The 17,027-nt window shown below is 42.0% G+C and overlaps 1 protein-coding gene across 4 annotated transcripts; it reads left to right on the top strand.

Annotated features, from left to right (window-relative positions):
* The first annotated feature begins 10,629 nt into the window (after positions 1-10,629).
* LOC148020683 (uncharacterized) lies at positions 10,630-16,931 on the top strand. 4 transcript variants are annotated; one of them, XR_015694739.1, is made up of 5 exons: positions 10,630-11,675; positions 11,773-15,398; positions 15,505-16,467; positions 16,567-16,665; positions 16,760-16,931. XR_015694739.1 is itself a non-coding variant. In XM_087699429.1 (5 exons), the coding sequence occupies exons 1-2, from the start codon at positions 14,646-14,648 to the stop codon at positions 15,318-15,320; spliced, it is 588 nt and encodes a 195-aa protein (XP_087555555.1). In that variant the 5' UTR covers positions 10,630-14,645; the 3' UTR covers positions 15,321-15,398; positions 15,505-16,467; positions 16,567-16,665; positions 16,760-16,931. The 4 variants fall into 4 exon arrangements, 1 of the variants encoding a protein (XP_087555555.1); XR_015694741.1 differs by having other exon boundaries at positions 10,630-12,964; positions 13,049-15,398; XM_087699429.1 differs by having other exon boundaries at positions 10,630-14,945; positions 15,033-15,398.
* The last annotated feature ends 96 nt before the right edge of the window (positions 16,932-17,027 follow it).

The following is a 17,027-nucleotide window of genomic DNA, read 5'->3' as shown; positions in this document are numbered from 1 at the left end:
ACCATGCATGTCCATTGTGTGGACCAAATTTGGACTCCCAAATGTCATGAATGATAAAGAAGATGGTTTATTAGGGGCACATTATATTCATTCTTGTCGAAGAGCCATAATTTGAGAGAAGTTTTCCTTGGATGACCCCACATACCAATGAATGCCCAAAGTTGGTACGAGTGAAAGATGGTCCATGAGAAGTTGCTTCCAAGAAAAATGCAATGGTTCTCAATTTTGTATAAGTTTCCATATTGGACCTATTTACAAATCAACCATTTGCTATATCCCATTCACATTTTCAAGAATTTTGACAACTTGTTGTGGGACCATATCATGGGAAAGAGAGATACTATGGAGGCACGGATGGACTTGAAGGAGGTAGGGAAGATGGATGCATTTTGGCCACAAATGAGCTATGATGGTCATGTGCAACTACCTCATGCTCCTTAGATCCTATATCCACTAAAGAGGAGTGCATGATGAAGCAAATTATCAAGTCTATTTGCATACCAATGGGTATGATATGTTCTCTCAAGTCTACATTTTCTAAAGATGACCACCTAATAGGACTGAAATCCCATGATCGGCACAATATATGCTAGGTCTATCCTAACCTTAATAGTACCTAACTTGAGCAAGGATATGGCAAGGGCCGCGAAGATTTTTAGAGGTAGATTTTGATAAAAAATTGGACAGTTTGCACAACACATTTATTTTATCGGGTCACTCTGAGCAAGTACATGGTCTTTTTTTAAAAAAATTACCATAGCACAAAACCATCACAAATGCTTTTTTGTTCTTTGTAGCATGCTCTTATTTGATATTAAACAAGTAATCTTGTATCCAGACCCACAATAACCTTGTTGGTGGTATGTTGTGCGTGCAATACCTCGGAGTGCTCAAGTATATGATGAAAGCAAAAAAATGTCCCTACTAGCGCAAATGTGGAGAGTATGGATGCTATGAAGACACCAATGCATTATTTCCATCCCATTGATCAAGTGGATACTTATCACCTCTAGGATTTGCTATACCTATAGGCAACGTCTATTCCCCTGACTCCATGTTGTTTTGCTCAATAGTCCATGGGTGGCACTCCTATGGGTGCTACTTTGAGAGATACCATCCGTGTAGGTATGCCAAACATACAAGGGTCTCCTAGTTATGCCTAGGAGCATGATCTCAAGTGGGAGAAGGCACACCTTAAATACACCCCACCAAGGTACAAGTATTTAGTGGATGAGAAACCAATGTCGTGCTCATGAATGATGAGGCAAGGAGAGTGATTGCATACATAAGGAATTTGTGCCAACAAGTATTTAGGCACAACATTCTAGATCATTTGAAAAATATACAAGAGGGGAACCAGGATTACGTGATAGTTCACAGTACCTACACCGACTAATCGATTTTTCATTGGATGGATAATGGACTATATGCATCCATGTATGTCACGTAGACTGTCAAATGTGCACAAGGCAATCAAGAGTGGCACACCAAAGCTTGAGTGGTTGGATGTAAAGGATTGGAGGAGACTCAAGGAGGAGGCTACAAACTCTCCAATGTGATAACAACATTAGTGGAAGGTGACAAGGGCATGATTGGAGGCAGAGGTCATGCATAATCTTGGGAGTGGCAATCACATGACTTATTTGGAGGACTTTGTAAGTTTTCTTTTGGTTATGTTCATTTTCTTATTTGGTAAATTGCTTGTACTAGTAACCTTATTTCTAACAATGCTACTTTTTTTGTCTTACAACACTTGATCACAAAAATTGCAAACCCACAAGATTGGAGACTCAATATGCAGAGAGACAAGGTCTCACTACACTCATCGATAGATCATATGTACATAGCAGTCCAGTAAGTTATGCCTCTTTCATGTTTCTAGTTTTTAGTTTTTGTGATGCATTGTGGATTGTAGATTAATATTTGCTTGTTTATATTGCAGAGTCTATTCCATGCTCTCAAATGATGAGGAGCTATAACAATTGCTTGGATCCCTTCCTTTTTTGGCCCTATGATCCATGCAGGCTCTTTCTATGTAGCTTTCCTTAGATACATTTCACATCCCTTGTATGGATAGCATTTTGCGATATTTATGGATACATTTCTTTATTTTGGTTTCTCCTCCCTATTAGTCCATGTAGTTTTATGAGATATCATATCATCAACAGTGTACTTATTTGGAAATTGAATCAATGGGCTCTTTATTCTTAACATCTCATGATGTATGTGTTTTGATAATAGCTACATACTCAATTTATAAATAATTTATGGAACATTGTTCAACACATATGGCTAGAAGGGTGGTAGAGCTACATGTCCCACCTACCCCCTCAAAAAAATCATTTACAACTATTGTTATTTGCATCACTAACCATCATTATCTACATCACTATTTGCATCACTATATACTGATGAATCTATAAAGGCATATATATTGACATTTTTAAAAATGACAAAGTAATTTTTTGGATGAATAATTCCATCTCTTTAAATGTTAGTATATATAGTCTATATCTTGCAGTGCTAGTATATGATAGGTGACATATCTTTACAATGGTAACATTGTGTTCTAATTCCTAGCAAGGTTTAATTGAACTTGGACCCAAAATCAAGAAGGCATTGTGGCACTTATTGATCTCACATAGAGTTTATCTCCCCTTAAAGTTGCCTAGCCAAATTATCTAGACAGTGAGCACCCTTAGCCCTATGCAAGTCGTACTACGAGCTCAACCATGGTCTTTATTCCTCTATATATACGTTTGTTTTCTTCATTCTATCATCTACATCATATTTCATGTTACAAAAAAAAAATTCCCTTCCTCTTTGAGTTGATAAGTTTAAACTCCGAACATACTTTGAAAACACATCATATGTTTTCATTGATGATGACATAGCTTCATCTTCTATTTCTTATCATTTGCCTCTACAATTCCTCTACACTTTTTTTTCTTATCGTTGATGTGTTGCCTTTCCTCTAAGTTTTTTCTTGCCCTTTCAACAAACGTAACCCAAGAAATTATATACACTTCTTTGTTTTGACTTGTTTGTGCAACAACATAATTCTCCAATTTAAAGGCCTTTGCAAATTGCTACCCTACCTCATTAAAAATGGACCCTCTTAGTAAACATACCAATGTTGATGCACAAGCTTCTCTGCAAGCCTTGGTTTGTGACATGGTATGTCTTCACCTTCTTGCTACTTCTTGAAACATGCCTTGGGCATGTAAAGGTAGCCAAAAGGTAGCCTCCCACTCTTTGTCTAATATATCCCTCCTCCTTTACAATGTGCAAGGATTCTCTACCATTAAATGAACTTGTATTCACCATCCTACACCAACATAAGGGATATATGTAAGTGACACAAGACTATCATTGGCAAACAACTAGAAAGGATCATTTTCTCATCCTTGATTAGGAAATCAAACTAAAGGTTATTGCCTTCACCATGAACATGGACACGCACAAACTATACACAAATTTCCTAAAAGATCCTTCTTGAAGATTATTTCCTATCACTCGAACCCACATGGCACCCACAAAGTGCACATAGAGCCATAACACAAAGCAATAATGGAGAAAGAGTATATGTCACAAGCAAGTCAAGAGAGAAAATATATATTTGTGGCCCGTTTGAGCTAAGGTGTAGAAGAAGTATATATACTGAAGATAAGCTGCTTAATCCTATGTAGATGCAATAAGAAAGGCATGACAACCATGTAGTGATTTGGACTTTTTCTGAAACATTTTCTTATGCATGTCTTCATTGGTTGAAGTTGCCCCTACTTCTACCATATGTGGAATTAGAAAAAGTCATTAAAATTTTTAAACTTATATTTAATTTTGCAATATAAGAAGTGATATTCTTCCATCACCTCTCTTATAAGATTCCTTCATCCCTCGCATTCTACTTTATGGTGAAAGAGGTTGCAAATCATGTCATCCAATTCATCCTCTTGTACATCCTCATGTGGCAATAGTGGAGGGTCACCGTCTTCAAAGTCATCCATGTATATAGAATGGATGCTTCTATCTCATTTTCTTGTTGGCCATTTCGCAACAAGCATATGATAGCATGCATAGTTGTGGCAATATATCTTGCATTAGACAAATAGTTGTTAGAATATTTGATAACATTATTGGAAATAAACTTCATTAATTCCCATTCATGGTGTTTAAGCCTACCTTGGATATAATGGCATTTCATTTTTCATACATGGTGATATGATTCATCATGATTGCATGCACTTGATGCATATGCTCACAAAAATCACACACATATTTAATGTATTGCTTCAAGCACATTTCTTGATAATGAATAAATAACCTTTTGTCCTCATCAGTCAATAGGCTTAGAGAAATTGCTACTAGGTATTGTGTGTTCTAGAGATTCCCGACATATGGAGGTGAATCCAATGCGTTGATGATCATTAGGATCAACTTGTAGCTTTGGCTCGTAGTAGGCCACATGGCCTGCTTGATGATAATTCTAACGAGCTTTAGGCTTGCAAGGCTATGTAGTAGACAATGTACGGGATGGGCCATGAGATGACTACATGGTGGTCTGATTTTGTCCGATCTGGGCACATATACTTTGCATTTTACTTTGTAGTTGGATTGTTGTGTTGTGGAATTGAAGAAGAAGTTTGGCATTTCTAAGCATGTGATCTCTTGTTTTGATCATTGGAAGAGTGAAGGGTTCTTTGATCTAGGGCGAGTCCATTGGTGCTTTTCTTTGTGAAAATAGAAGGGCACTCAGCCTTATGACTTCATGGAATATCTACTTGGTCATTCAACCTTATAGCTTTTGCGATCATTATGGAGAACTTTGATATCAAAGTGCATTGAGAAGAATCCAATGTATCCATGAAGTAATTCAAGAGTTTTTGTTGGCACTAGGGTTTCTAACTTGTTGTGATGAAGGCAAAGAGTTGGATAGAAGAAAAAAGTTGTAAGTCCTAGGTCGCATTCTCAATGTTTAAGCATTCTTGGATTTCCAATTCGTTCTCATTTATGCATCCCTAGACTCTGTTTTTCTATTGGTGCTTATTTACACAATCCTATGTTGCTTTTTATAAGCAAAGATTGAACTCTTCCTCTATTTTAGTTGGGTGCAAGTGTGTAGTGCACAAGTAGGCTTTCTCTTCTTTTCAAACACTCATGGATCTTGTTGCAATTTAAAGAAGCTAATCACAATTTAACAATGATTGTAAGGATTGTGATACCTTTTGCTTTTGTTGGCTCCTAAGCTTCTAGTCTTTGTTGGCTCATTGTGATTTGATTTTTGGCTCATTTGACTCCTTGTATCTCAAGTCTTGCTTTGCTTGGATCTACGTGATTCTAGTTTAAGGTTAAGTATCCACACCTTAGCATTCATTGCACAACGAAGTTTACATGTGCAAGGGCGCAATCTAACCTCTGTGCCTTGGTCCTAGGTGTGTGTGGACAAGAGGTGCAATGTGGATGCATGGGTGCATGTGTTAGTATATGTATATGTAGCCTCTCTACATCCTAGTGTTTGTGTCCTTTAGCGTGTTTATGGTGGTGTTTTAAACCTACACTAATTACACTCTATATAACGTGCATGCCTAGGTGTATGTCCTATAATGCAAGAAGGTAAGTGCAAGTTATTTATGGTTACTTCTAATGTGTGATGGGTGGATGATATTGCATGCTCTAGGTATATGCATGTAGGTAGTGCAAAAGTGAGCTAGGTATACTTAAAACACACTAATGTTATTATGTGATGTGCACACATGCACTTATGTGTTTGTACCCTACATGCAATGCAAGCTTCATGCGATCTAAGATGTATCTAAATGTTGGTGCACCTGAGTTTGTGCCTACCCTATGTGTACTAAGCGGGATGGGTTTAAGTGCGTGCGTGCGTGCGTGCGTGCGTGCGTGTGTGTGTGTGTGTGTGAAGGTACGAGGTGCTTAAGCACAAGGTGTTCCTAAGTAGGTGTCTAGGTGCCATAATGCACCAAAGTATGGTCGGTGTGCAAGTGCACTACATATGTATGAATGGGTTCTTAGTGCAAAGAGGTATGATAGTGCATTGAATGCACACATGTCCTAGCACATATATGAGTGTGCCTAAGAGTAACTGATGCAATGTGTGTGTCCTAGCGTGTATATGGCTGTGCCTAAGAGTAATAGATGCAATGTGCATGTCCTAGTGCATATATGAGTGTGCCTAAGAGTAACTGATGCAATGTGTTCTAGCATGTAAATGAGTGTACCTAAGGGTAATAGATGCAATGTGTGTGTGTGAACAAATACTCAAGGTGTACTATATGCCAAAGGTGCTATGAGTATTTGCATAATGAAGTGTCATAGATGCACATGCATGAAGGGTGCATATGGGGCTCATATGGGGGTGTGGATGCATGTGTGCATATATGGATGCACATGGCAAGCGAATGCACACGTGGTGAAGATGGATGCACTATGTGTAGTTCAACGCACATGGAAGTGTGGATGTACAATGTGCATATACAATGGGTGTGTCTCTATGTGTAATGGTGTGTGTTTATGCATAGGTGTATGTGCATGTGCATGCATCTTTCCTCCCTACTCCCTCCCTTGACCCTACCCTCCAATGGGGTGGTACTAGGGTGAGTCGAGAGAAACATACCCATGCATGCAATATGTGTAGCATGTGCGTGTGTTATATTGAGTGTGAATGCATGGACTAGGGGGTATGTGTGTGTGTTTTGGTTCTTGTGTGTACATGTGGCATATGTATGGGTCTTAGTGCAGTGCGTGTGTTTTGGTTCTTGTGTGTACATGTGGCACGTGTATGGGTGTTAGTGCAATGCATTGTGAGTTGGGTGTCGGCGTGCATGTGGGGGTTGTCTATGTGAGTCTAATTGTGGCTACATGCACATGTGTGTGTGGGGATAGGTGAGTTATTGCACCTATGGGTGGTGTGCATGTAGGTGTGTTATGTGTGTGGGTATGGGGTAGAGATGTGTTTATGTATGTGTGGATACTTGTGCCTATGGGGTGGTACGCATGCGGCTACATGTACATGTGTGTGTGGGGATAGGTGAGTTTATGTACCTATGGGTGGTGTGCATGTAGGTGTGTTATGTGTGTGGGTATGGGGTAGAGATGTGTTTATGTATGTGTGGATACTTGTGCCTATGGGGTGGTACGCATGCACTATGCCTGCCTCTTTTCCTCCCTCCTTCCTCCCCTTGACTCACCTTTGACTCCCCCCATATGAATAGGGTAGTGTTAGGGGTGAGTTTGAGAAGGAAAAATGGCCATAAGCACCCCGTTTGTGTTATGCATGTGTATGTGTAGGTGTGTGTGAGAGCATAGCCTATTATGTGTGCAAATTATGTGCATGTGTGCATTAAACGTGTGTGTGCATGGGTGTGAGTTGTGTGTTTGAAGTGTGTGCATGTATTGTTTGGTGTGTGGGTGGTTTTAATGTGTTGTGCACATGGGATGCATGTGTAGTGTGTGTGGGTTTAGTATGTTGTGTGTGTGTGTGTGTGTGTTTGTTTCTTGTGTGTGTGTGTGTGTGTGTGTGTGTGCAGTGAGAGTGTGTGTACTATTGTGTGTGGTGGGGGTGAGGTTCATGTGGGCTGGGGTGTGTGTCTGTGTTGTTGTGTGTGTGTGTGTGTGTGTGTGTGTGTGTGTGTGGGTTAATGTGAGTGGTGAGAGGGTGTGTGCATGTGCGCATGTTGAATGAGTGTGGTGAGGGGATGTGTGCGCAGTGTGGTGCGTCCTTAATGTCTGTAGAGGGGGGTGCGTGCTGCCAATTGGAGGCAATGGTGGCGGCATCGGTGACCAGCCGAGCAGTAGTGGAGGGGAGCGACGTGGTCAATGGAGCAGTCGGGAATGGAGCAGGTGGCCTGTGTGTGGAGACCGGTAGGAGAGGAGGACTAGGTAGAGCAGGGAGGTGTAGGAGGCGGCTGGCCTGGCACAGGTCTAGGGCACCAACGTCCACGAATGCGTTGGCAACCACAAGGTGGGTGGCAAAGAGTCAGTCGACACGACGGTGGCCACATGCAACGTGGCAGCAAGGATGCCGAAAGGGGAATGTCGGCGGGGCGTGGCAGCCGTGTGTAGGGCGAGCCCAGGGCAACGATCGAACTGGGAATGTGTAGAGCGTGGCGGCCGTGTGTAGCGCGAGCCTAAGGCAACAGTCGAACTGGGCGTCGAGGCACGGGTGTGGCGGGACGAGAGAGGTGACGGGGCGGATCGACAGGCAAGCCGTGGGCATTGCCATGGGTCGTCGAAGCGCTGCGGACTGAGCATGTCGATTGTGGGATGGGTGGCCGTGGCTGATGGGAAGAGGAGGACGAAGGAGGTCGAGTCGGCACTCAATGGCGGCAAGGAGGTGATGGTGGTAGGCTACAGGGCCTGCACAAGGGGGTAAAACCGCTGGGCAACCATGGTTGATGGGGAGAGGAGGACGATGGAGGTCAAGGAGGCGATGGTGATAGGTCGCAAGGCAAGAGCGATGGCGACAACATGGTTTATGGCTAGGACTACTAGGGTATCTAATCCCATTCGCTCCCCTAGTTTTTGTCTCTCGCTCTGTGGAAGTTTTATCTGATGTGGGATCTAGATACTCCTTGGAAGTTTTATATCTGATGTGGGATGTAGATACTCCTCTGCAAGATTGGATGGCACTTTAAGCGAATTCTAGATTTTATTCGATGGTTAAATTGTTGATTTTGATGGCTTAGCCGGTTTCCTTTATAGCTAAAAGTTCTCCAAAAGTATGAAAAGCCTAAACATGTTGTTACCTTGTCTTCAAGGGAGGAGCAAGAAACAAGAATAAAGAGTTTGGCAGTTTCTGACCTCATATTATTGGCTATATGGTTTATAGGCCATAAGAATTATAATAGCAACCATTAGTGTTTGTTGATTTTATTTAAAAAATCATTATTTTATATTTTCTCTTAGATTTCACACTCATTTCTTTATTATAGACAAGTAATAGCATTGACGCATTACCTAGCAATTATATTTTACAATATATATTCTCCAATTTGTTAGGCAAATATTTCACCATTTCTCTTTACTCAAACAAAAGGAGTAGAAATAGATTATTCTTGCTAACAAAAAATTGCAATCTTCCTACCAACAAAAATTGATCTCTTTATTACACGAATGCAAAATCCTAACTAAGCACCTGCATTTCAAAGTTGGCAGTTTCGCACCCTCCTATTCTGCATGTGTAATGCACAACTAACTTCGTAGTCGATGTGTCCTTTCACTACAAGGATTTAAGCTTATAGCGACGGCGGGTAGCGGCGTCTCTAAGCGACGCAAATAACGACGCTCCACAGGGAAAAAAAAACAAGCCGAAACCGAGCACGGCTTTATTTTGTGTTTTTGCGTTTTGTGTTTTGAGAGCAAGAGCAAGGGAGAGAGCGACTGTCGTGAGAGAAGGAGAGGAAAAAGACTTGCCACCGCCGCCGCCGTTGTTCGCGAAGGAGAGGAGGAGCCTTCATCACGAAGAGGAGCCGCCCCACAGTCGCCATATCTCATCGATGAGTCTCCCTCTCTCCTTCTTTTGCTTGTTTAAGGTTTAAATCACTTTCTCTTTTGCTTGTTTAGGAGAGAGAGAGAGAGAGAGAGAGAGAGAGAGAGAGAGAGAGAGAGAGAGAGAGAGAGAGAGAAAGAGAAAGAGAAAGAGAGGGAGAGGGAGAGGGAGAGGGAGGGGGAGGAAATGAGAGAGGGAGAGAAAGAGAAAGAGAGGGAGAGAGAGAGGGAGAGGGAGGGAGAGTGCATTCTCTCTCTCCCTCTCCCTTTTGCTTTTGGAGAGTGTTAGGATATATTGCGAGAGGGAGAGGAAATGAGAGAGAAAGAGAGGGAGAGGGAGAGAGAGGGGGAGGAAATGAGAGAGGGAGAGAAAGAGAAAGAGATGTATACTCAAATGGATAGCTTTATGGATATGTATGTCTACTCAAATGGATAGCTTTTGTCTACTCAAGATGTAGTCCACCTGTGTGTGTATATATTGGAACGATAACATATCCATGATTATGGTAATGGTATGCACTTTGCTTTTTTTATGGGTACCATTACATCGACTCCTTAAGAGGGCTAAAAATTGGTCATACACTTTATAAAGTCTAATTAGGAGATTTAAGATGCACGATAATAGACTTATCGATAATGGTATGCAATGTGCTTTACCATGGGCCACGTACATTGGTGACTCTTTAAGATGGCTTAAAATTGGTCATATCCTTCATAATGTCCAAGTAGAGGATCTAATTGTGATATGCATAATTCCTTGTTTTTGTATTAACTTTATAGGCATAACAAATTAGTAATCATGCCAACTAGTCAACGAAAGGACTAAAAGAAAATGATCCCCTAGCTAATGGTCATTATGGTACTTCATCAAAATGAACCCAAAAGTATTGCCATAGAAGAAGAATCCCTTAAATTGAGCATAGGATATTTTCTTCAAATGTTATGACTATGAGTATAATTGATTAGAACAAATTTTATAACTATGGTACACACACACACACCCCCACACAGGCACAAACATTTTTACTATTTGATATTGTCTTTGACATGGTAACCTTGTATTACATTGTTGCATTTGATGTCTTCCAATCATTACAATAAAAGTTGATAAATTTCATAGATGGCATTAATTTTTATACATGGACCTAGGACAAAAAAACCACATTACTAAGATGCTTTTTGTTAAGACTGATTTATTATTAGACTAAGAGATCCTCAATGATACTCATAAATTTTGTTGACTAGGATTACTTATACTCAAAGCCCTCTAGTACAGTTGTATAAGTAATCCTAGTAGAGCCCCTCTAAGATACTCAAAGTACATAACCTAGAGACCGTAGCTAGGTATACAATGTATAATGGCCATACAAGAAGACACCTCAATAATTGACTAATCACCACTAAATCCCAAAGAAGAATCGTGTTCCACCCCCTTCAACTCTATATTCACCTCGTGAAGAACTTCATTAATCATAGCATCCTCGTCACCAATCTTTTTGTTGCAATGATGAAGTAACATATTCATCACTTTTCCTTTTAGCATCTAAGGCATTATCCAATCTTTTAGTCAAGTCCAAACATTTAGTCTTCAACTCATGAACCTTATAAACCAATGCCTTTTTTTTCTACAATAATGAATAATTATCTATCGGGACAAACAAATCCTTGAGCATGGTATATGGCCGAGATATAACATCAATAAATCTCTCAACTACTATGTCCCATGCATTTTTTACATCAATCAATAAAGCATTTCTTATATCTTGAAGTTTAGATTTCAACACCATGGATGCATCAATATCAACCTCAATGTTTTTCAAAATTTGCTTCTCAACCTCTTCTAGAGGCTAAAACCTCTCAAGCAAGAGCTTATGGTCAACTTGCAACTTGATATACATCTCCATAAAGCTATACATTTGAGCCTCGTTTTCCCAAATTATATTACAAGTCATTAAATTGTTTGTTGTAACGTAGACAAGATGGAAAACGAAGAAGGTCTTGTTGTTCAAGATCGCGAGGCGTATCTTAATCAGCGTGTCCCATGTCCTTGCTCTCAATGCAAGTTGGCAATTAGAGGAAAATGCCAATTGTCTATAGAACACGTACGACGATTTGGCAAGTTTCAATCTGAGATCATTGATCAAGCGATTGCGGATTTTCAGCAAACGGTAATTTGAAGTTAATATCAATCATGCATTGTACTCGCAAGCTAATTGAATACCATATACAATAAGATTGGGTCTTGCTGGCAAATTTTCTATCCAGGGAGGTGATGTCTCGTCCCAAGGGGGAGTGCACCCTTTGCGGCCAATTAGAAGAGTTTGTGGGCAGGTGATGGATGGAGTGCTTGAGCCAATCCACCACTCACAAGGTCAATCTATACCGTCAATGCCAAAGGAGACAGACAACCAGCTTCCAGACCTACCTACAATCTTGGAGCCTGAGATGGAGGCAATGATTGATGCATTGATTCCAATGGATGTCGAGACTTCTGATCCGCTTAGAGAGGAAGCATCCATACCATTATATGATGGGTGTCGAGTATCTCGGTTGAAGACACTGCTTGCACTCTTAAGTGTGCAAGCAAAATACGGGTGGAGCGATATGAGTGTGACCGAGTTGTTCAGGTACCTTGTACATAGGCTTTATTGATTTTTTTTTTGACACTATTATTACAAACATTTGTGCTTTTTCAAGGTATTTTATGATTTTTTTAGATTATTGAAATATCATATATTACCACCTACAAATACCATGCCTGAGTCTCGTGATGATGCATGACAGGTTTTACAGAAACTTGGCATGGACTACAATAACATCCATGCATGTATCAACGATTGCATACTGTTTCGAGGAGAATACGAGACTATGGAGACATGTCCAAAGTATGGTGCTCACATGTATCAACAGGACTTGCAAGGCCAAACCATCCCTCAAAAAGTTCTCAGACACTTTTCGCTCATCCCCTGCATAAACCACATGTTTCATACGTCAGGCATGGCGAGCTTGACAATGTGGCATGCGCATAATAGGTCCACGGATGGAGTTCAATGAATATCAGCGGATTCGCGCACATGGAGCCACATTGACTCTACCTTCCCAGGCTTTGCGCGAGAGCCAAGGAATCTTCGGCTCGGTCTCGCAATGGATGGCATGAACCCATTCGTGCGCTCAACTTCTTACAGTGTGTGGCCTATAGTCCTTGTCAACTACAACATCCCACCATGGCTTTCTGCGAAAAAATGACATCTCATCCTTAGCTTGCTCGTCCTAGGCTGCTACAAAGTAAAAAATATGGACATGTATCTCCATCCATTAGTCAATGAGCTTAAGATTTTGTGGGAGGAGGGGGTCACTGTGCAAGATATGAGCAAGCGCGATGGTTGGCGGTCATCCAATATTCGAGCCATTCTCATGTGGACAATGCATGACTTTTCGGGATTGGGAGAGTGCTCAGGTGAGCAGGCCTCTGTTCTCGCTGGTAATATCTATATTTTATCTCATTCAATCGAGTATTCACTAGGTCATGGTGTTGGAACAGGTCTGGTTACCTCAGGTTATCATGCATGTCCATTGTGCAGACCACAGTTATAGTCCCGAAGGTCACAAACCATGAAGGAGATGGTATATCAAGGACACGCTGCTTTCTTATCGGAGGATCATGAACTCAGGGAAGGTTTCCTTGGATGACCTCCAATATGTATGAACGCCGCAAGCTGGTATGAGCTGAAAATGGTCCACGTAGAATCACATCCAAATGGAATGCGGCAGTTCTCAGTTTTCTACGAGTTGCCATATTGGACCCACTTACAAGTCAACCACTTGTTGGATCCCATGTATATTTTCAAGAATGTGGGCAGTTTGCTATGGGACCACATCACAGGAAAGAGAGACACTATAGGGGCATGAATGGATTTGAAGGAGGTAGGTAAGATGGAGGCGCTTTGGCCACAATCGAGTACTGATGGTCGCGCGCAGCTTCCTCGTGCTCCTTGGGTTTTGTCCACTAAAGAAGAGCGCATTGTGAAGCAAGTAATCAAGTCTATCCGCACTCCGACGAGTATGATGCATTCTCTCAAGTCCGCATTTTCTAAAGACGACCAATTATCGGGGCTAAAATCCCATGATTGGCATAAGATATGTCAGGTTTGTGCTACAAATGGATTGTAATTAGCGTGGGCATTTTGCTATTTGAAATGTGGCCATTATTCGTAATGCTTTCTCATTTGTGGCAGTTTGTACTACTAATCGCAATCGCAGGATGCCTTACTCCAGAAATTCGCGGGGCCATTTACAAGTTGTCGACTTTGGTGCAATGGATCTCACAGAAAGAGATTAAGATATCCTCTATTGAATCCGCGAGGCGGGGAGCAATGGAGACAGTCTGTCTCTTTGAGAAATACCTGCCCACTAGCATCTCACGATACAAATCCACCTTCTTGTGCATCTTGTGGACAAAGTGGAGATTGTTGGACCTGTCCATACGCGATGGATGTTCTTCCTGGAGCGCTTCATGAAAACCCTGAAAGGCTTTGTGCGACAACAAGCTTGGCCAAAAGGTAGCATGGCCGAAGTTTGGTTGGTGTCTGAGGTGCTAGTGCATATTTCACAATGGCTACCAACGGTGGAACCAAACAATGAAATGCTATGGTCGCTGAAGGATGATGATAGACTGATTGGAGATGTGGTGGTTGGAAATGGAGTAGAAAAAAGAATGGATACCTCAATGGAAGAGAAGGTGAATCGCTTTTGTATGTTGCACCATGCCTCCATGGAGACGTGGCTCGCCAAGTACCAGATTGCAAGGCAAGATCGAGAGGAAGCGCGAGCTGAATTCCGACGTAGTATGTGTCATCGACCGATTCGATATCCCGAAGGCATGGAGGAGATGCCGCGGTTTATGTCAACGCGATGGTTGCATGGAGCCTTGACCGCAGCATCTTGCGAAGGGACAGAGATCTCAATGGAGGAGTGGGAATTCTCGAGGGGATGTAGTCCAAAGGTGATGAGGGGTTTAGAATATGTCGTATCTAAATTTTATATGCGATATCTAATTTAAGTGTTTCACTGTACAGTACAAAATATATAGTGCAACATGGTCGTGCAGACGGCATTTTCGCGTGGAGCGTATTGACAAAATGAGATCCACAATGGACTGTGGTGTCATGGCAAGGTTCGAGCAAGAGAGCCGGCGACGAGCAACGGATCCAAACACGGTTGTGGATGAGATGGAGTATTTTGGGAACTTGCAAAGTATTATTACGATGGATTACCGTAGCTTCTCCATGATACTATTCAATGTGCAGTGGTTCAATGTGGTACTTGGAGGAGCTGGAGCAACAGTTCGACGAGGTCCATCTAGATTTCTCGAAATAGGTTCCGAAAAAAAATGGACGGATTTACGTGACACCTTTGTATTGCCAACCCATTGTGAACAGGTGCATGGAGTCATTTGCTTGCTAATTGTATTACGACATGGTTTATGTCACAATGGTTTGAACTCTCTTGTACGTGTTTATGAACAGGTAATCTTCTATCCAAACCCCCGACAATCTCGATGGTGGTATGTTATACCTTCAACTCCCCGAAGTGCAAGAGTATATGATCAAAGCGATGTTCCGAGCATAGATGAAGATAATATGCAAATAGAGGGGTCGATATTGCAAGGGGTGGAGGCCATCGAAAGCTTGGAGCTAGCATCGGCTAACAATGATGGAAATACTGGAGTCCAAGAATTTTTTGAGAACGATGCGGACTCATTCTTGTGTGGTGACATGTCTATCAACCTTCCAGTGTATGCGGAGTTGTGTTAGGAGATTAACATGGGACCATAGGATACTTCATATTTGGAGCATCCACTTACTCAATTTGTTGACCAATCTCTTATAAAGGTACATAAGATATGCATTTTAAGTGAGATTTTTTTAAAATGATTTATATTACTGTGCTTTGTATGATTTAAATTGATGATTCTAACATCATTTTTTGTCTATGCAGGTGACATTTTCAAGATGAGTCGAGAGATAAGCGATGAGGAGTTACAGGATATCTTCGCACGCATGTCTCCAGACCAGCTCACTAGATTCAGAGAGATGGCAGACCAAAAGCTGTCTCGTTCTTCGTCAGGGCGCTCTGTTAGATCTGCTTCAGCGCGATCAGATGCTTCGACTTCGAGCAGACGATCTCGACGCTCACGACTTGGGCCATAGGGAGGGAGTGCATTGGGATCAGGGGAATGCTGCTGTGGAGACATGGATGTGGTGTCTCCGTCTCGTCGTTCAGCTGGAGCTACGTCACCTCCAGGATTTGTCACACCTGTGGGGACGTCTACTCCAGTTACTCCGACTTTTGTGTAGCCATCAGCAGGTGGCACCCCTTTGGGTGCCACTCCGAGAGAGATTACCCCGTCGGTACACTGGATGCAAAGGGGTCTCCTAGATATGCCCAGGAGTGTGGACGTAGATGGGAGAGGACCCATCTTAGGCAGACTCCTAGGGGTTATGGATATCTGGTCGATAGTAGGTCAGGAGCCATCACCATGAATGATGAGGAGAGAAGGGTGATGGCTCGCATGAGAGAGTTGTGCCAACAAGTTTTTCGGCACAACGTCTTGGATCATTGGAAGAACACACCCGAGGGGAGCAAGGACTACATAGTAGCATCCTTGCACGAGGAGTTTCCGGTCCCAGCCGCAATAAATAGATTCTCTACGGGTTGGATGATGGATTGCATGCGTGCATACATGTCACATAGACGATCCGACGCACACAAGGCAATCAAGAGTGGGGCTACAAAGCCCGAGTGGCTAGATACAGACGACTAGCGCCGACTGAGGGAGGAGGCTACAGATTCTCCATGACGTTGGAGTCAATAGCGTGAGGCGGCGAGGGCACGACTCAAGGCCGGAGTGGTCCATCATCTTGGGAGTGGCGGCCCCACAAGACATATTTGGAGGACTTTGTAAGTTTTTCTTTTGTTTTGCTTGTTTGTTTTTTTGAAATGTTCTTTGTACTGACAATCATGTTTCTAACTGTTAGCATTTTGTTTTCTTTACAGCAGTCCATTACAAATCCCGATTCGACCGGCCTTGAGACTTGATACGCAGAGAGGCACGATCTCAATGCATTGATCGACCAATTGTATAGACGCAATGGCCTTGTAAGTCACTAATCTTTCTTGTTCGTAGTTACCATGAGATATTTGAATACATTATTGTATGGTGGACTGATGTATTGTTTCTTTTTCTGCAAAGTCCGTTCGATGCTCCTTTGCGGCGGGACGAGCTTTCGAGGGACGAGGATGCGTAGCTCGCCCTTGGATCCCTGGAGCTCACACACCTTTATTTTTGAGTCGCTTGATCTATGTAGACATGTACTATGTATTAGTGATATCCTGTCATGACTATAACAATCGCTTTTTATGCGATCCTGTATTTATTTCATGTATCAGTTTTATGATTTCAGTATACATTCTTTTTGTTTGCAAGCGCTTTGTACACAGTAGTGCAGAAACTATGCCTG

This window comes from Lygodium microphyllum, chromosome 18, assembly GCF_053477565.2.
Source record: "Lygodium microphyllum isolate KBCC chromosome 18, Lygodium_microphyllum_v1.1.10, whole genome shotgun sequence".
Lineage (NCBI taxonomy): Eukaryota > Viridiplantae > Streptophyta > Polypodiopsida > Schizaeales > Lygodiaceae > Lygodium > Lygodium microphyllum.
The sequence above is the reverse complement of the archived record's forward strand: the minus strand, read 5'-3'. Positions and strand labels throughout refer to the sequence as shown.

Excerpts from the sequence above, each read along its gene's own strand:
- LOC148020683 (XM_087699429.1), top strand. The coding sequence starts at position 14,646 with ATGAGATCCACAATGGACTGTGGTGTCATGGCAAGGTTCGAGCAAGAG. Across the intron at positions 14,946-15,032 it reads TGCCAACCCATTGTGAACAG|GTAATCTTCTATCCAAACCC; the intron begins GTGCATGGAGTC and ends GTTTATGAACAG.